The 19,864-nt window shown below is 44.0% G+C and overlaps 1 protein-coding gene and 1 long non-coding RNA gene across 4 annotated transcripts in view; one reads left to right on the forward strand and one right to left on the reverse strand.

The window, feature by feature from the left end:
• The first annotated feature begins 268 nt into the window (after positions 1–268).
• Slamf1 (signaling lymphocytic activation molecule family member 1) overlaps positions 269–19,864 on the forward strand; it is a 35,183-nt gene continuing 15,587 nt past the window's right edge. Inside the window, exons 1-3 of one of the 2 annotated variants that reach the window (NM_001109078.1) lie at positions 269–427; positions 8,644–8,985; positions 11,467–11,757. In NM_001109078.1, coding sequence (NP_001102548.1) covers positions 352–427; positions 8,644–8,985; positions 11,467–11,757 — 709 coding nt within the window. In that variant the 5' untranslated portion in view covers positions 269–351. Of the gene's footprint in view, positions 428–8,643; positions 8,986–11,466; positions 11,758–19,864 lie in introns of those variants that run through there. The other variant, XM_039090985.2, reaches the window with a different exon arrangement.
• Positions 10,636–19,864, reverse strand: part of LOC103692288 (uncharacterized) — a 44,818-nt gene continuing 35,589 nt past the window's right edge. Inside the window, exons 2-3 of one of the 2 annotated variants that reach the window (XR_005492641.2) lie at positions 19,548–19,609; positions 10,636–17,086 (exon numbers count right to left, since the gene is read on the reverse strand). This is a non-coding gene — a long non-coding RNA (uncharacterized LOC103692288). Of the gene's footprint in view, positions 19,610–19,864 lie in introns of both variants that reach the window. The other variant, XR_010057288.1, reaches the window with a different exon arrangement.

Here is a 19,864-nt window from a genome sequence, read left to right on the forward strand (position 1 = left end):
AAACAGCTTAGAAAAAAAGAGTGGGGAGGGCAGGGGTGGGAGAATCACACTTCTTCCCCAAGCCAGGATTTGACTGATGTGACTTCATTGCCACTTTCCCAACTCCCATGGGTCTGAACACCTGACTTAGGCTTCTCAAGAACAACGAAGTGATAAAGTGATTTAAGCCTGCTCAGATATGAGCAAGCCTGGGGACTCAAGTAGAAAAAAAAACCACCCAGTTGAGACAGGAAGCTGGTTCAGGAACTTGTCAGCAAAGGCAGCACTGTGATCAGAGCTTCTGCCTGGGGGGTAACAGTAAGCAGCTGCCGAGCTCCCAGCCGGGCACCCGGTTCCTCTCTTTGCTGGGTCATGGATCCCAACCGATCCCTTTCCTTGAGAATACTTCTGTTTCTCTCCCTGGCTGTTGAGTTGAGCTACGGAACAGGTGAGTGTTCATTTGTTTGAAGGGTTTGAGTCCTGTGTTTAGCAGTTTGGAATCAGCAGAGCCTCATGGATAGAAGTGACAAGAGCTGAGGAGGGCTGTCCGGTTGACTCTTAAAGGAGAATGCCTCTGGGTTTCTACTGAGTCTTTCAAAGAGGAAGAAACCTGTGTGTTCCTTAAGCCTCAGGTTCCAGGGATTTGTTCCACGTACACCAGTTTCTATGGAAACCAGAAGCTAACGGGCACCTGCGGCATCCGTAATCAGCCTCCTGGGGGAAGGGACCCAGGCTGAAGTTCTGAGTAGTTGGTATTATGTGGATACCCTTCTGGCAAAGACCCAGGCTAGGGACCAAAGCTCTGGGAGACTTCACCTACATCCCTGCTGTGGAAAATGACTCTCACACATACACCAGCAAAGAATACGGTCCAGTGAAAAGCAAGAGTGGAGGCAACAGGTAGAAGTGAAAAACCTCAGACCTTTGGCTGACAACAGACAGTGGCTGCAATGTGGTCATGCTTTCTCATTAGAGATGACTCCAAAGCGCCAAAAAGGGGAGAAGTTAGGATTTTGGAGCCCAGGGTTGCTTACAGAATGTGGAAAGTACAAGTCAGGAAACTGCAGGGCTCCGCAGTGGGCCCAACTAATGGCGAAGTGTTGGAGGAGCAGGACTTCTCTTCCATCCCGCTGCTCTCCTCTTTTCCAAGGCAAGCTATTGTTTTCTACTTAGTGCGTGGGAACTGTAAGGAAAAGTATTGGGAGCAACGGTGCTAAGTAATGCATACTGGACTGACTATGTGAATGCAATGGTCAACTCTATTTTAGGATTTAATTAGTTTGTGAGAGACAGCCTGACAGAGAGATGACTTTAGGAAGGGGATGGGGGAAATCCTAAGGGCCAGAGCATTTTGGTCATGGGGGTTTCATGACTGCAAATCCATTGTGGACTTTTCTAAGAAAAGCCCTGAAATATGCCAGGGATGTGGGGGTACTATACCCGGAATCTCTTGCTCAAGTCTCAGACGTGGAGGTCCTTGTCTAGCTCCACTTTGAGAGCTTTTTAGATCGTCAAACCGAGCATCTTTGGACGTAGAGTTAGGTCCTCCTTGTTGTACACCATTCGAACCCACCATTGATGGCTTCCTTGGTGACTGTACTATGGAATGACTGTCTGGTTTTCTCCCCGTCTAGCCTTGTCTGTGGCAGCTTGGGTGTACCTAGCAAATGTTCTGCTTAAGGGTAGGAGGTCACTGGCCAGCGAGTGACGGGGTACATACATGTCTCCCCATTTGGCACTATTCTCTCCTTGCATTCCAGATTCTAAAATAAGCCCAATTTTTGTCAGTGTTTCTATTTTTAAATGTGTTCTCTTTTGTGAAACCCCAATAAAACCCAAATAGAAGTACTTTGCAAATGAGACTTATCAGTCGTGTCAAAGCAACCCGAAGGAGCTTGATTCTTGTAAAACTCAGCACCTTCCCATTTCAGCTCAATTTTCAGTTCCTACTCAGAACTGTAAAATGCGAAAAGTCCACACATCCCTTCCCAAGTAAAGCAAATTCTCCTAAAGGACAGTTGATGTGTTCATTTACAGCGAACTTCACATGTAAGTGTGGATGTTCAAGACGCTGTGCAACTTCTGTACGACGTCCTGGCTTTAATCCAGGAGGTATAATGAAGAGCTATATCTTTGGGTAAATTACTGCAAGGGAAACTTCTTATGTCTTTTTCCTTTGCATTTTACTGGGAGTCATCTTTAATTTCTTGCCCTTAAAGAAGATGGACATATTGTGGCTTATGCCACCATGTCAACATTTGTTAGGCTCTCAGGAAAATTTATAGTCTTTACAATAGATACAGCCCAGGCTGGGGTTCCTGCAAAGTCAGCCTCAGGCTTCTTCAATTTATTCTGTGTATTAATTTATGTAACAATATCCATTTTTTTGGTCTTTGATACTGCTCTTCCCTTCATCGCTCCTGCCAGAACTTTATGATTCTTATCTATATAGATCATTAACTCACAGATATTTCATAACTCGTGCCTAGTCTTTCCATAAATGCCCAACTTCACATTCTGAAAACTCCACACAGAAGACCAAAGATGTTGCATTATGTCTAGACATCAGTTAGTTCAGATCCTATAGTTTATCATGAATCTTTTAAACTAGACTTTATTTTTAGAGCAACTTTGGGGCCATAGCCATGTTGAGTAGAGCATTCTCTTATGTCTGGATTTGCATAGCCTCATTATCAATATTGGCCGCTACAGAGACACATGTATTATGACTGATGATTCTTGCCAAATGGTGTGTGCTTTATCCCTCCATGTAGGTCCTTCCCACCTCTTTCATCCATATTAAATAAGAGAGGAGGAATAAATGCTTGGGTTCTAGGTTTGGACCAACCTAATACAGCCATTGGCTGATTCTATGCCAATGTATTGATCTAAATACTTCATCAAAAAATTGTATAGCATGATATGAAACCTTACCTTTCTCTATCTGCAGCATTGAAATAGAGCTCAAAGTATCAGGGATTTTGGGTATTTATAGACTGACTTTCAAAGATTCCATTCAGGATTGAGCTACTGAGTGTATTTGAGTGTATATGACAAGCAACGTGTAGGGGCAGGGAGCAAAATTAGCAATCAGAAGCCCCTGACGAGCATCTGATACAATGTCTGGTGTATGAGAGCTCACTTATTGTTATTGTTGAATAATCATAATGCAAAATACTATATATTTGCTTTATAGAAGACATTGTGTTAAGTATTTTATCCTTCAAATTCTCATATCAGCCCTGTGAGATTGATGTCACCATCATTGTTACTGCTAGAACTTTGTCAATGAGGAAAGATAAGCAGAGTAGATTAACAGTTTCTCTGCACTCACGTGGCTGGATGCTAGACATTTCAGTGAGTGAAACTGGATATGCTCTGTTTGAGGACTGGGAAGAATGATCCAATGTGTTTCTAGGTCCCATGAGGAAAACAAGGCTACAGTGTCTATGATTAAGGTGTATATGTTGAATTGAATGCAATCTAATTGAGAATGGGATTTTTTCAAAAAGTGAGAGGCATTGATGGATGGGAGGAGAATGTGGGAGGCACACATGAAGCATTTGATGGGAAGTTGGGAAGTAGAATTTTTTTTCATCATAGAGGTGTTTGTTTAACCTTTTTTATTTATTAGAAGAAAGTTGCATGTGCGTTTCTAAAACTTCAAGGGAACAAAATAGATTAGAATGAAGACTTGCCTTCTTTCTATAATCCTCACTGTGGGCTACACTGTTGCCAGTGTTTTGTGTGTCCTTCAAATGCATAGGTTGGATTCCACTAGAGTTGGGAAGGAGTATTTTAGATGGAGATACAAATCCAGGGCTTCAGCAATGTAAGTGCTTGGGCAGAATGGCAAGGGCTCTGTGGTAACCAAAAACCTAGGGTTTGTAGCTGAGGAACTTCTAAATCCTCATCGGAAAAGTGGGGAGAACTACTGTCTCTCATCCCACATCGGGATGCTACAGAGATAAAATGGAATTCATCTTGATTGTGGAAAGGGAAGAACTTAGACTCCTGGTGTCATTTGTTCATTCACTCATTCATTCATTCAACCCATTTCATTTCATTTGTTCACTTTGACAAGAAGGATTTCTTGGGCTCCCATCGTGTACCAGGTACCAGTTAGAACAGTCGTTCTCAACCTGTGGGTCACATCCCCTCTGAGGGTCGCATATCAGGTATCCTGCACGTCAGACATTTACATTACAATTCACAACAGTAGCAAAATTGCAGTTATGAAGTATCAATGAAATGGCTTTTTGTTGGTGAAGGGGTCGCTACAACATGAGGAACTGTATTAAAGGGCTGCAGGGTTAGGAATGTTGGGAACCGCTAGGTTAGAAATCCACAGCGAAGAAATTATACAGTCCCTCTTCTTGAAAGCTTCTGTGTGAGGACAAGCGCTAAACTAGATAAAAGGTGTGCTGAGAGGTGGGAAGGAGCGATGGGAACAATGGTGGAGGGAGGCAGTGGGGAGCTAACCTAGACCTGAAGTCAGTGGGGTCTTCCCTCATCAGAAGGCCTGGAGGATGGAAGGAACTGGCCAGGCAAAGCGTGGTCCAGGCCTTTAGACTGGAGAATGAGGAGTGCAAACCCTCAAAAAAACCCAACACTCTCAACTGTGGACTAGGGATCTCAGTAGGATATCTAGGTTTGCAAACAATCCGTAGACCTTCCTGAGTCTGCATTTACCTCTAGAACTGTGAGGCCCACAGGACCTGTCTCTTTTCTAAAAAAAATTAACAAAAGAAAAGAAAGAAAGAAAGAAAGAAAGAAAGAAAGAAAGAAAGAAAGAGAAGAAAGAAAGAAAAGAGGAAAAGGAGAAAAGAAAAGAAGAATGTAGCAAGATGATAAAAGCAAATGTAAAATATCAGAATGGAACCAGAGTTGAGGCCTGAGGTAGAACCCCACTTTGTCAAAGGCTCAGCTAAATCCCGAAAGTCTCTGGCCACTGTTCACTTGCCTGTGTGAATCACGCCACCATCAAAGCAGAAGTACCGGTGAAGGAAAGTGAGTCGGTGTGAGGAGTAGAAATGTTCCTTCCCAGTCTCTTCTAGTAAACAGGGCTGACTGAATCACAGGCTCATTGGAAAACCCTCACCAGGCAGGAGGATGTTTCAGGAAGAGAGACTCCACTTAAAGGCCTTTACAGACCCACTTATGTTTCCATTTGTGCTTGGGTGGAGATGACCTCAAGCACCCTCCAGACTCAGCCGTCATGGGAGCAATGACATCATCTTTCTTCTCATGTGTTGGGGTGTTAGGGTCTCCTCCTGGTGAAGCTTTGATTCCAGTCCTTAGGTGTGGACTGTCTTCATCTTCATCCGTTTCCTTTCACCCTCCCTCGACTTCTGTCATTTATTTGTTTGTTTAGTTGACTACTTCCTACCCTACTTTTCTCTTCCTCACACCAATTCTGTACAAGTACAAGAACAAACAACAGAAACAACAACAAAAGCCTACAGCGTCCTGTCACAGGAAAGGTTGTGTGGGAGACGTTTGGGAGATTGAAGGGTTAACAGTCTTAAAAAGGATAAATGTGCCCACTTCCCCCTTCTCCATATCAAAATTGATTTTAAATGTCAACAGTCTGACAGTGATTCTGCTTTTAAATGCTCAGATCTCTTTCAGAAACAGCATTTATGGAAGTGTTCCCCGAAATGTGCATACATTCAGGGGACTATGTGTGGCTCTCAGTCTTCCCTGTTTCTTTCATATACAGACCCAAGGGACCCAAATGTATCTTGGGTCCATTGTGACATTTCAGGTGTAAAGCCATCAGAGGAGGTGTGTGGTCCGGAACTGTCGGGCATCCCAGGGTACCCCTGAGAAAACAGTACCAGACCACGCAGTGAACCTAAGAATCTCCACTTAAGCCAAGCATCTGTCTGAGCACTGTGTTTTCAGGGGAAATATTAGCAATACCCCAAAGACCGAGTTCCTTAACACCTACCACACTTTCCTGTAACAACCATGGGCCAATCACACTCATCCCGACTTTAGCCCACGTAGAAAGCAGTTTCTCTTTTTCCAAACCACCAGGATTTAATTCCTTTGGCTGGGTCATTTAGTAGACAGTGTGGGGATTTCAGGACACATGGATGTCGAGAACATTTTGGCCATTTGACCCAATTTTCCAGTAGCTTGTCTTCGCCACAATTGAGAAGGGGTCTTTTCTAGATAGACCCGCTGCAGGAGCCGGTGGTTTTAGTCTACCCTGATGAATCTCTTATCAGCTAGAGCCATCTATGCTCCGTGAGTCATGTGTTCCTACCATGAACATTAGCTTATGGTTAAATTCAGTTGTATACATGTCAGGCTAAGGGAGACAGGAGCTTTGCCAAGGTCGAAATGGCCTTCAGCGCGTGTCAATTGAACGGATATTTATTTCGGAGCCTGCCTGCGCCAAACACCGTGTCAAGTCACCAGACACAAACAGTGGCATGAAGTTCTTTTTCTAAAGGACTGTATTTGAGTGGGATGGACAGCAACACAAATGAATAAATGTGCACTTAACACCAGGCAGTGACAGCAAGGGCAGTGGGCAGGAGGTATGTCCTGGACAATCTGTCAGAGGAGGCCTCTCAGAAGACAGAATTCTCTGAGCAGGCACCTAAAATAAAGTAAGGCACTGAGAAGTTCAGTTGCATACGGGAAGAACTCTCCAGAGATAAACAGTGAGTGCAGAGGCCCAGAGGCAGGAAAGTTCTCGATGAAGTTTCAGAGCAGGGAAGATCTGTGGCCATATTGCTCTGAAAGCCAGACGAGGGCAGGGAATGGATTTGGAGCAATGCTGAGTTTGCAGTGAGAAGAATCAAGGCCTGTGAACTTTGTAAGTGCTAGAAAGCCCTGGAATATTAAAAGCAATAGAGAGAAAACCTAAAGCAGACATGGTTTTAAAGGATCATGCTGTCTGAGGTATAAAGGCTAGGACATGAGCTGGCAGAGGGTGTAGACAGGCAGGAAGGGATACCACGCAAGGGCTTCTGTGTCAGAAGAACGTGGAAAGTAGAGCCAGTTCTGTCAAGATTAAATATGGAGGACGAGAAAGGACAGGCTCAAGGCTCCTCCAATGTTCTTGGCCTGAGAAACTGGGCGAACAGTCACACCTGAACCAAGTTCTTTGCTAAAGCTGGATGCTAGTTAAACTTCCAAGTGTCCATCGATGTAGGCAGTGGGGTCTACGGTGGAAGGATTAGCCACAGCCTAGAACTGTAAATAAGGCAGTTATGTCAAACTGTGGAACTAAATGAGAAATTGGCGAGGTGTAGATAAGAAAGAGAGGGAAACAAGGGCATGGTCTGATATTTGGAGATCTCAAAGAACAGAAGTTCCCCCCAAGGAAACTAAGACTGATAAAAGAAAAAAAAGAACTAGTCATGGAAGTGTAATGGGACCAAATGCAGGTGGTGTTTAAGGGGAGGGTGATGAACTACGCCATGGCTTCCTGAGAAACATTCAAAGCAATGATGGAGAATTAACATTGGCTCTGTGTGACAGACTGATCTTGACAAGTGTGACCCCAGGAGAGTTTGGGAAGAATAGTTGTTTGGAGTGGGTGCAGGGAAAATTGGGTCAGGAGGTAAAAGCTGAAAACGTAGACAGACATGCAAGAAAGAACCTTCTAAAAAGAAAGTGGCTGAGGATAGACCTGGAATCGGAGGAGAGTTTCTTCTTTTCTTTTTCCTTTCTTTCTTTTTTATCTTTTTAAGGTGAGGGCAGTTAAATGTTTGTATGTTGTGTGTTGGTGAAAGAATTCCGGGAGGCACCTGTTAGTGCAGGGGGTAGGTTACAGAGGCAAAGCCTTAGAGTATGCGAGTTCTCCTTTAGGAAAGACACCAGTCTTGGATAGAGCAGGGGCCATTCCACCAGGTAGATAGGCTGATTGGGGTTTCCATAGATTGAAATTTGCTTTTTTTTTGTTTCTTCTATTTGATTTCAGTGAATCAAAAAGGGAGGTAAGCCCTGAGAGAGGAGACAGAAAGGCAGGCTGTGGGTATGAGAAAAGTGGAGGTATTAAATACTCAGCACTAGAATCCCTGAGAGTGGTTTGAAAGAGCTTTGAGTTTTTGTAGGGGTTTCCCCTCCTCGTTCTTGTTGGTTCAGCATTTTTTTTTAAAAAAAGGAAACAAAATAATCTCTTATTCTTACCATTATTGACTACCTCAGAGATTGTTGGAGAAGCAAGATTCTAGTTTGGATACAAAGAGCATCTCCTTCCTAGTTCTCACACTCCTCAGACCTTCTCTGCCTCTTCTCACCTGACTGGAACCCTGTTTCCCTAGGCTCCTCCTCACTGTCACCTTTTCCTCACCCTGCATATTGAATCTTGGCACAGAAATGGCAGCCTAAGGTTCTAGTCCTGTCTCTGTCACTCACTACTGTCGCTTTAAAGGGAGTCGTCTACTTTACATCTGCCATGCATGCCTCTGCTGTTCAGTCTGAGAGAACCCTGGTGTACACGATCTGAGGATTTCCACTGGATGCTCTGAAATTCTGAAGTTACGGTTAGGATCCTAGTGGTAATTCTTGTAGCCCACGACTTGGTTATATGAGATAGTTCAAGAGGTGAGGGGAGTCTCAGCCTGTCCTTCTCTATCCTCAACACAATGAGTGTCTCCTGCTCTCCCATCATAAGGAATTATCTTCCCCTCCTTCCCTCAGGTACAGGTATGATGGACTGCCCGGTGATTCTCCAGGAGCTGGGACGTGACACATGGCTGGCCCTGACAAATGAACATCAGATTAATAAGAGCGCGAACAAAAGCATCCGCATCCTTGTCACGATGGCAAGGTCTCCAGGAAGCAAAACCAACAAGAAAATAGTGTCTTTTGATCTCTCGAAAGGGGGCTACCCAGATCACCTGGAGGATGGCTACCAGTTTCAATCCAAAAACCTAAGCCTGAAGATCCTAGGGAACAGGAGGGAGAGTGAAGGCTTGTACTTTGTGACCGTGGAAGAGAACGTGTCAGTCCATCAATCCTGCACGCAACTGAAGCTTTATGGTAAAAATGGGAACTTTTGTACTTCACACTGGAGGGCCTAGAAAGTTCTCAGTCTCGGAGTTCAGGTCTTTCTCAGAAGTAGAATGTCTGGAATTGGAAGCAAGTTGAAGGATCTGGTCTAACAAGTATTTAATCTTAAGGGAAGCACTTTGACAAATGAACATTTATGTTTTTTCTTCCCATTGGTGGAAGCTGATTTGATTCTTGTTTTGAAAGGAAGGGAGCCTGCTCTATGGTGGCTGAAGGGCTGGCTTAGTTTGCATATCCATTTTTTTTCCTCCATCTTTATTAACTTGGGTATCTCTTATTTACATTTCAATTGTTATTCCCTTTCCAGGTTTCCAGGCCAACATCCCCCTAGCCCCTCCCCCTCCCCTTCTCTATGGGTGTTCCCCTCCCCATCCTCCCCCCATTGCCGCCCTCTCCCCCAACAATCACACTCACTGGGGGTTCAGTCTTGGCAGGACCCAGGGCTTCCCCTTCCACTGGTGCTCTTACTAGGATATTCATTGCTACCTATGAGGTCAGAGTCCAGGGTCAGTCCATGTATAGTCTTTAGGTAGTGGCTTAGTCCCTGGAAGCTCTGGTTGCTTGGCATTGTTGTACATATGGGGTCTCGAGCTCCTTCAAGCTCTTCCAGTTCTTTCTCTGATTCCTTCAACGGGGGTCCTGTTCTTAGTTCAGTGGTTTGCTGCTGGCATTCGCCTCTGTATTTGCTGTATTCTGGCAGTGTCTCTCAGGAGAGATCTACATCCGGTTCCTGTCAGCCTGCACTTGCATATCCATTTTTTAATAAAAATTTTTTTTTATTGACTTGACTTTTACAAAGTTTGACTACAACTGAACAAACCTCTAACAGGCTTAGTTTGCATATCAATTTTTTAAATAAAAACATTGTCTTTTTTTTCTCTATCAAGCTTGACTTTTACAAGGTTTGACTACAACGGAACAAACCCAACTCCTCTTCCCTTTGCCAGGGACCCAGACTCCAGCAGCAAGCAATTTCACACGTGCTTGCTCACACTTGTGTGGGATGTTTGTTACAGTAGAGGTTCTGGGTAAAGAGTGATATTCCACCCACAAGCAGTTCACCAAGCCCAGAGCCTGGGGGAGGCTTCCACCTACACGGTGAAAAAACACCTCTTTTCTCATTTGAACCAGGATCTGCTTATGTAGTTATTTACTTGTGGCCCTGTAGAACCTACATCTAGCTGAATCCAGCACCTTGTGAGCCTCTTTAACCTCTGCTCCTGTCCTTGAAGACACCTACAATTCCTATCCCTTAGGCTCTGAGCCTTGTCTGCTTTCCAAAGCTTCCTGACATCTGTGTGGGGCTTTCTTTCCAAAGGATGTCGTACATCACCAAGGATGGCAGAGGGAGCCCACAGCCAGCATTTTATCGAAAGCTGTAGCTTTCTAGGAGAAAAAGAGAAACATCTTTACTCTCTTCTGTCCCAGCACTTCCCTCCTGCAAACAGAGAGTGCAGAGTTCCCGTAACCCTCTGTTGAGTGTTCGTGGAGGCCGCACATCATGTTTTTTAAATAACATAAGTGTTATACAATCTGTCCTTTTGCTCTTATGAGTTCACTGATTTCGTCATACCTTATATAATCAGCTAGGTGTGTTGGGAAATGTGGTCTCTGCAGCCATTTTCTTTGAGGAGAGAGAGAGAGAGAGAGAGAGAGAGAGAGAGAGAGAGAGAGAGAGAGAGAGAGAGGCTGATTTCTGAATCAGACTAAGGTATTTATCTCAGCCTGGCCACTTAGAAGCTACATAGTCATTTAAGTCATACTGTTTCTCTGAAGACTCATTTTCTCATTTGCAAAATGGGAATGATTACTTTTAGTCATAATAGTTGAGAGAATGAAAGAAGATGGATATGAAACGCCAGCGATGTGCTGATCCTGTAGCAGCTGGATTAAACACAGACGTGACCTCCCTTTTACCTTGCCTATCTTGTGGCACTGGAATTGTCTGGTTGATAGGACCCGTAGCTAAGGTTTAAAACTTTACCCCTGCTTCAGACCCACAAAGTCCTTGCACCACCACCACCCACGTCCACAACACACGCACGCAGGCACACATGCGTACACATGTGCTCAATGAAAGCCTACCACTGAAAGTTCATGCTTTTAGCTCACAGTCTAGGATGTTGTACTCATAAGCCAGTCAACCTATCTTATTCCTGATAGAACAAGGCAGAGCAATCTAGACGGCAAGCATCAGGAGAGGCATGTAGCATCCTAACAGAAAGGAACCGTACGCCAACTGCTTCTCTGTTCTATCTGAAGAGGCTCCTGGAATGAGCAGGGTGGGGTGAGGGATGATATGAGTTACAGCTCCCTAGCAGAGACAACTCACACTCAAGGTTTCTCAGTGAGGGGAAAAATGACATCTGGCTAGACTTTCTCTTGACAAATAAGTCAACACTTCCGGGACCTTTGTTTCAGTGATGGCTCCCTTGTTCCTCCTCCTGACAGAACAGGTCTCCACTCCAGAGATTAAAGTGCTAAACAAAACCCAGGAGGAGAATGGGACCTGCCACTTGCTGCTAGCCTGCACGGTGAAGAGAGGGGATAATGTGTCTTACAGCTGGGGTGATGAGGCAGGTACCCGTCTGCCAAGCCAAGCCAACCGCTCCCACCTCCTGCACCTCATCCTTAGCAACCAGCATCAGGACAGCATCTACAACTGCACAGCGAGCAATCCTGTCAGCAGTCGCTCTCGGACCTTCAACCTATGGCAGCAATGCAGGCCAGAATCCTACTCAGGTGAGCACTCGGGGACCTCATCCATGGCAAATCCAATGCTAGCTAGGCCAAGAGCACTACTTCAACAGCCAATCCTTGCCCACAATATTTCACCTTTGCTTTATATTGCCAAAGTCTCCAGGTACATCTAGGTGCTTTCCGTGTTGGCCCCATTTGATTCACAGTTAAGGAAAAAGCAGGGAAGGAGGGAGGACCCAGAATCTGAGCCAGACTCAGGTCTCCAAGAGCAAGACTTTCTCTGTGCTTTCTGCCTTGAATCCAGTGTTCAAGGATATGTAGGAAAAAGATTTTGGGATGTAGGTCCTAGGTCCTAAATCCATGCTCCGTTAGGGTGAAACAGTTCTTTGCCATCTATAAATACACCCCACCCCCCAAATACTTCTCTACTTATGTTCTGGACCACCAATAAGTACTTAGGCTGCAAGATCAGGGAGTAGATACGATGTCTGATCTCTGCACCTCAACAATGCATTGTAAATATAAGATATGAGACATTTGCTCAGTAATGATGTGCAGGCTGTAAGGGAGGGGCTCGTGCTGTGAGTGGACTGTGAATCTTAGAGCCAGCTAGAGGACCAGAGGAATCAGCGTGATACTGGCAAGCTACTTTTAACTGTACCGTCTCTTTGGTTCACAATAAATTTGCCGAGCGGGTGCTACCACCAGCTTCATTTTACAGAGGAGGAACTTGAAGTTCACAGAAACTAAGCATCTCTCCAAGCTTCTTCAACTTCAGCTAGTGGAATCAATGCCTAAACTTAAATATTCTGAGTAGGTTTCTCCTTTCCGGGGTAGAAAGCCTCGTTGCTCTGTTGGAGGAGAATGCTGATTACGTAAGCTAATCTAACCACAAAGATACAGAACAGACCACTGCTCTCTCGTGCCAGGCTGTGTGTCTCTGTCACAGGACGGTTGAGGGAGAGCCCCAAAAGGCTTTTCTTATACCCTGACATTGGGCAAGAGTCATCTCAAGGAGACTCCAACCCAAGTAAATGTGGATTCTATGTGACACAGCAGACAGGTGGGGGCAGAGGAGAGGGGACTGTAACTACACTATGTCTTCAGCATAGCACTTCCTGTTACAGAGACCCCAGCCCCCAGAAGATTCTCAGATAGGAAACACCCCTGCTGTACCCCAGGATATTCCTTTGAGTTCTGTCACGAACCTAATGCAGCCATGTCATGGAAACAGTCAATCATCAACCCTCACAGCCATCCAATACTCTAGTGTGAACATCTTCGCACTATGAATGAAGTAAAGAGAATGAGAAAAACTATGAAAGGCTTGAGTAAGAGCTGAGCTGTCTGGTACCGAAACCCTTCCAGGTAGTCATGGAAGAGTGATTGCACTAGAACACCTCAGGAATCATGATGAAAAAAAGAACTAGTTGTTTTCCTTGGAGACAGGGAAAAATACCCATTGTGCCAGGCTAGCTCTCTTGGTAAAAGTCTGTTTAGGAACAGGGGAGCAAAAAATTTACACTAACCTGTCTAAAAATGGAGATGAGTTCCCCTCCCATGCTTCCAGATAGCTCAACAAGAATACAGCTAATGCATAATAAAACCTCCACACGCCGTAAAGTTTATGCTGAAGGGCATTTGGCTCAGGATATTCTAAGCTAACACTGAAGGTGATTTTACTCATTTAAGCTGTCCTGAGGAAGACTCATACACTTATGTATGTACGTAGGCATATATGTATGTATGTATGAGTGTATGTATGTATGAATATATGTATGAATGTATATATGAATGTGTGTATGAGCGAATGTATGTGTATGAATGTATGTATGAATGTATGTATGTATGTATGGATGTATGTATGAATTTATGTATGTATGAATGTATGTATGTATATATGAATGTGTGTATGAGTGAATGTGTGTATGAATGTATGAATGTATAATGAATGTATGTATGAATATATGATTGTATGTATGTATATATGAATGCATGTATGTATATATGAATGCATGTATGTATGTATGAATGTATGTATAATGAATGTATGTATGTATAATGAATGTGTGTATGTATGAATGTATGTGTATATGAATGTATGTATGTATGTATGTAAGTATGTATGTATGTATGAAGCAGGCTGCTATAAGGTATGGAGGAACACGAAGTGGAGAAACATGGTACTCTGAGTAGAAGTCTATGGAGACCTCATCCAGCCAGTAAAGCTACTAGACAAGACTTTTCTCTCTTGGGCCTCTGTTTTGCCATCTTGAAGAGGAAAAGAATAGATTGTTAATGTTCCTTCCAGAGGTGACATTTATGATTCAGTTCTTGGGTATGTCAACAAGAACTGTTAGTTAATAAGGGATGCTAAGAGTCTAGAAGTTGAAGATCAAGGTGTTGTCAGGTTTCTCCTAAGCCCTCTCCTTGACTAGCAGATGGCTTCTCTCTTCTGGGCATCACTGTATGTCGCCTTTCCCTCTTTAATAGGATACCAGTCACGTTAGCTAAGAGCCACACTAGTGACCTCATTTAAATTTAATTACCTTCATAGCAGCCTGTTCCCAAATACCATTCTAGTGTTGTTTAGAACGCCAACATATGGGTTGGTAGGGGTAGTAATTAAGCCACAGTACTACACAACACCCTAGTTTTAATTTGATTATTTTTGTAAAGCTCTCATCTCTAATTAAAGTCACATCCTAAGGACTCCCAAATATGGGTTTTTAAGAGAATTCCAGTTAACTCATAGTTCAAGCAAAGGTTCCTCTACCTCCAAAGATGGAGGAGAGCCTCACCACATCCAAGTTAGACACACAGGCATTTTGCAACATGACCTTTCCTCTACACAGGGCTGTAAAGGAAATTACCTAAATTCCTGAAAACCCACTCTTTATTCGTCTATCACAGTGGTTCTCAACCTTCCTACTACTGAGATCCTTTGATATAATTCCTCATGTTGTGGTGACCTCCCCCACAACCATAAAATTATTTTCATTGATACTTCCTAATGTGAGTTTGCTGTTATGAGTTGTAAAGTAAATATCTGTATTTTCCAAAGGTCTTAGGCAACCCCCATGAAGGGGTCAAAGCCTACAGGTTGAGAACCACTGGTCCATCACTTTGTGTTTGCAAATGGAAGTTGCTAATTTTTTTTTTAGATTTATTTTATTTATTATATATATAAGTACACTGTAGCTGTCTTCAGATACACCAGAAGGGGGCATCAGATCTCCTTACAGATGGTTGTGAGCCACCATGTGGTTGCTGGGAATTGAACTCATGACCTCTGGAAGAGCAGTCGGGTGCTCTTAACCGCTGAGCCATCTCTCCAGCCTGGAAGTTGCTAATTTTTACAACAATGCGTTTACATTGCCAAAACGTCTATTGAGGTTTCACTGTGTGCCAGCATGATGTCCGGTACTAAGCACACACAGATGAAAAAGGGAGGAGATGTAGTTCTTGCTCTTAAGAAGATAACCTGTAAATAGACAAGTTTCCTGGGTCACGTGGTGTGAGAGGTTGTAAGACAAAAGTATGTGCAAGGTAATATAAGAGAGATGATGAACTGCGCTGGCTCTCAGAGGTCATCAAAGATGAGGCTCTGAGGAATGAGAAGTTAATCAAACTCATTGACCAAAGGCATCCTAAGCAGGGGGAGAAGCAGAGAAGGCCAGTGCTGTGTTCTACATCATCCTGCAGGTGATAGGGGCCAACAGTTTTAGACAGAAAATAGGCTCTATTGTCTTTGCATTTCAAAGTAGTTGCATAGAGAGTAGACTGGAGTCAGCAAGAGGCAAAAGAAAGAGAAAGTAGTTATAGGAGGACACTGTGACAATAGTCCATCCTTATGTGCGCAGACCTGGGTCAAAGCAGCAACAGTTAGTGTAACAAATACTTCTTACAAAGTGTGCTCCAAGGGAAACCTCAGTCCTGGAATGATACTGCAGGGTAGGCTGATGGTTCATCAGACATTGCAATCAGTAAGTCAAAAAGAGATGGTTTTGAAGACATTTTCACTCTAATGAAAGGAAACCTCAAAGTCGTTCATGGTACTTTGAGAACAAACAGTGTGATATTGGCACATCCTTTTGATGTGAGGCCTTAGCTCAACTAAACTGTGCATGGGCACATCTGTTCCTTGGAAAGAAGTTTTAATGACATCTGTCTAGGCCCTCAGTCATATAATCATCCGTGTTCCAGAGGCCACTTAGAAATTTCTTACATCTTCAATGTCCATTATGATGCTGCCTCTTATGCCAAGGCCTAAATTCCTGGGCCTTACCTTTATCTAGGTCATATGAAGCACGCTAACGTGGGTCGACAGCGTATGGGACTGTGTGGGACTTTCTGCTGTCCTTAATCAGTATGTTTTGAAAGTATTATGTCTGATTGATTCAAAAATCTTAAATATTCAGCTAGAAGGGAATGCCCCCGGAGGCCCACACTAAAAGGAAGAACTTTTTCAAGAAATTATCAAAACGCTCGTTCAGTGGAAGAAAGACTGATGGCAGAACTCCACAGTGTCCCCCACCGCAGTCTAGCAAAGCCTCATTCCCATAGTCACCTAGGCATTCCATGTCCATGGTCACGACTTCTCCAATATTAGCCCCATCAAGCAAACTGACAAACATGGGCAAAGGGTAGAGGTGGGATGCTTTGACTTGGTTACAGCTTCATTATTACGTGTACAAGGAAAGCTGGGAAGTATAGTTATTAGCTGGGCAGCTGTGTGTCCAGAGCTGACTTGTACTGCCAGGAAAGGATGGGAGAAATGGTCACCTAGTGTCCTTAGCAACATTATCTAGGTGGAACAGACTGTTGTGGAGGTGTCTCCAGAAGGTTTGAGTCCCATATAGTAACTTTCTTAGATGTTCCCAGACTTGAAATTGGTATCCTCTCCCCACCCCCAATTCTCACTGGAAACTACCACTAAGAAGGCATCTCTTGATGAAGAGTGTCAGCTTCTTCAAGGAGCTGTGCTCCATGCCAGAAACCTTGCTGTGAAAAACCACATGAAAGGCAGGAAAGAGATCCGGTGCCCTCAGACCGTTATGTGAACATCTCAGAGGCTCCCGGGATGAACTACATTCGTTTCTTGGGTTCTGTTTTGTTTTCTTTTTTATCTCCCTTAAATAATATGATTAAAGAACTTGAAGGGAGAGACGCTTTTGTGTTGCTGTGACGGCCGATTTTCAAAGACAACAAGGAAAAGAAGATTGGCAGTGTTTTTCCTTGGAGGGACATGTGGCTCTGTGCAGGTGTTCTTGTTCAACTTCTGCTAATGGTGGAGAAGGACGACAGGGTGGGGACTCAGGCAAAGTGCAGGTGTTTCCAGTCAGCCCACTTAGCTATCTCTGAGGGGTTTCTGTAGGGAGAAAAGCACCGTACATTTAGTTCAAAAAAAGGGAAGGAAAGGAAGAGGAAAGAAAGGAAGAAGGGGGGGGTACTGTTTCTTTGTGAATGAAAGGCCTGAGGGGCCAAGGACTTTTATCAGATTTCTGATAACCACCGTCCTGAGAGGCCTCACTTACATGAATAAGCAACAGGAGAGGGAGCAGCGGGGTGGCCTTCTGGTTTGGAAATGGGAGCACAGGTCATGTGTTGTGGATGCCTCCAAAAAGCACACTTTCCAGATCCGTGATGTTATTACAAAGCTATGTCAAGCAGGTCATTGGTGCTTCCTTTGACTCCTGTCTCAGGGCACCCAGAAAGTAACCCAGCATGCCTTCTGAGACCTTCATAGATTTAGCACTCTGATAATTTTTGACAGAGGAATATGTGACAGTTCTCTAAGATCTATTTGTATTCAGTAATTTTGGTTCATCGAATGTATATATAGTGTCTTCATGTCCTACATCTGATGGAATGAGGGGGTGTAAAAAAAAAAAGAATACACGGAGACTACCTTTGAAGATTTTTTTTTGTCTAAGTGGGACTTTGGTGACAAAATCTTCTGCATTTTACTAGATGAAAAAACATCATTTTTAAAGAGACTACTACTGAAATTTCTCTCTGGAGGGTACACAGTACTTAAGACATGCTTTAATAGATGCTAAAAGACAGACAATGAGACCCCACACACACACCAAGGAATATAGATGTGACCTGGGTGCTCTGAGAAGTGGGAAGATACTGTTCATAAAGAAGTAGCTAAGGGAACAGGCGCATGCCTCTTACGACCCGTCCTGGGGATGCAATCGCAAGGCTATAAAGCACATTCTAGGCTAGCCTAGCCTCAAAAGAGCCCCTCTCAGCAACAATGACAGAAAGAAAAAGGAAGGGAAGGAAGGAAGGAGGGAGGGAGGGAGAGAGGGGTAGGAAGGAAGGAAGGAAGAAAGAAAAAAGAAAAATGAAGGAAGGAAGGAGGAAGGGGAGGGAAGGAAGAAAGAAAGGGAGAAAGGAAGGAAGAAAGTAGAAAGAAAGAAAGAAAGAAAGAAAGAAAGAAAGAAAGAAAGAAAGAAAGATAGAGGATGGAAGGAAAAGGGGAAGGAAGGAGGGAAGGAGGGAGGAAGGAAGGAAGGAGGGAAGGAAGGAAGAAAGGAAGAGAGAAAGATCTGAACGTTTCGGGTGATGGATGGTAGCTTGTTCCTAGTTCTCAGTAGAATCGCTCCTTGAGACCCTTCAAATCTTCTGCAGATACCTGAGGAACACAGATTCTTGCTGTCCAGTTCTTCTATCTTGCTTGTGTTTGGTGTAGAAATGGATGGGAGGATGGATCCTTGTATGAGAATAGCACAAGCAGCATGCAGTAGAAACAAGGCCTCGGAGGAACACAAGGAAAGCATTTCCAGAAGCTTTGACTACTGTGGGCAACCTGAGCCATATAAGCTGGATAAGCAGCAGTGTCCCTGTGGGTCTGAGCTTATATCATGGTCAGTGAAGAGCCCCAAATGGGTGGACGCTAAGTATAGGCACCTTAGGGTCTGCTACACCGATGGGAAGACTCTCTGTTAATGACAGAGATGTCCTCCAGCTTCCTAGCAGTCTACTGGAGAACTGAGACTGGCAGAAGCAGGTTACATTCATTGATCACATGATGGGTTCTGAACATTTTATATATGCTATTATTGTGGTTCATGAGAACAACCCCGTGGCTAAATATTTTTATGCTCATTTTATTGGCGATGAGACAGGCCTCGGGGGGTATGAAAGACTCTCTGAGATACACAGTTATTAATTAACACACATGGTGCCAAATGCATCTATGTAGCTCGTAATAGCGTCATCTAAAATGGTTTGCGTTGCAAAGATCATGGTGGGAAAACACAGGTTCTAAGCTCAGAGGCATCGACTACACGAGATGCTGAAGTCCTGAGGCGAGGGCAGGATGATACTGGAATGTTCATGAAAGGTGACAACGAGGAAGGAAGAGTGGCCTGAGCAGGTGTGTGGACAGCTGAACCATCATCAGGAAAGGGAGCGGAATGTGGAAGGGAGATGATGATGTGATGGGCTGGCCAACCGAAGGGCCTTCACTCTCCCAGACATCGGAGTCTGTGGCTGCTTTCCTAGTGGGACTCCCATCTCCAGAGTCAATTGGAAACCTTGAACTCTACAGTTCTTCCCTTCCCGGCTGGGCCACTGATGTCTTCTAGAATTTTATACATACTTGTTTCCTCAACTCGAAACCAGTGGGTTGTGTAAACAAAACACTATATATAGGTCCTTTAAGGTTTTTTTAAGCCAATGGTTCTATAAAACAAACAAACAAACAAACAAACAAACAAACATTTACCCATATATCCATACATATCTTAAATAGCAAAGGGGGAAAATTAGACTTGATAACACATCTTCCAAGATGATGGCCGAATGGCCTCTCCTACCTGACCGAAGCTGGTCATTGTGTCACAGGAGATAGGGAACACATTGATTTCATCCTGAGATCCTGGAAAGAAAGAAACAGGCCCACATTGGAACATCAGTCATGTGCCTGTGGTGTTGACTTATGTGGGTAGGTGGGTAGCAGGGCTGCCAGCAGGAGGCCGGGGAGGCGGGAAAGGTAGGTTTGGCAGCAAAGTTTCCATGAGAGCCAGCTGCCTGTTATTTTCCAGTTCCAGAGGCATTGCCGTGTTTTTTGTTTTTTGGTTTTTTTTTTTAAATCTCATATGAAATTCAGAGGAAATATTATCATTGGAAATGG

Source organism: Rattus norvegicus, chromosome 13, assembly GCF_036323735.1.
Source record: "Rattus norvegicus strain BN/NHsdMcwi chromosome 13, GRCr8, whole genome shotgun sequence".
NCBI classification, from domain to species: Eukaryota; Metazoa; Chordata; class Mammalia; order Rodentia; family Muridae; genus Rattus; species Rattus norvegicus.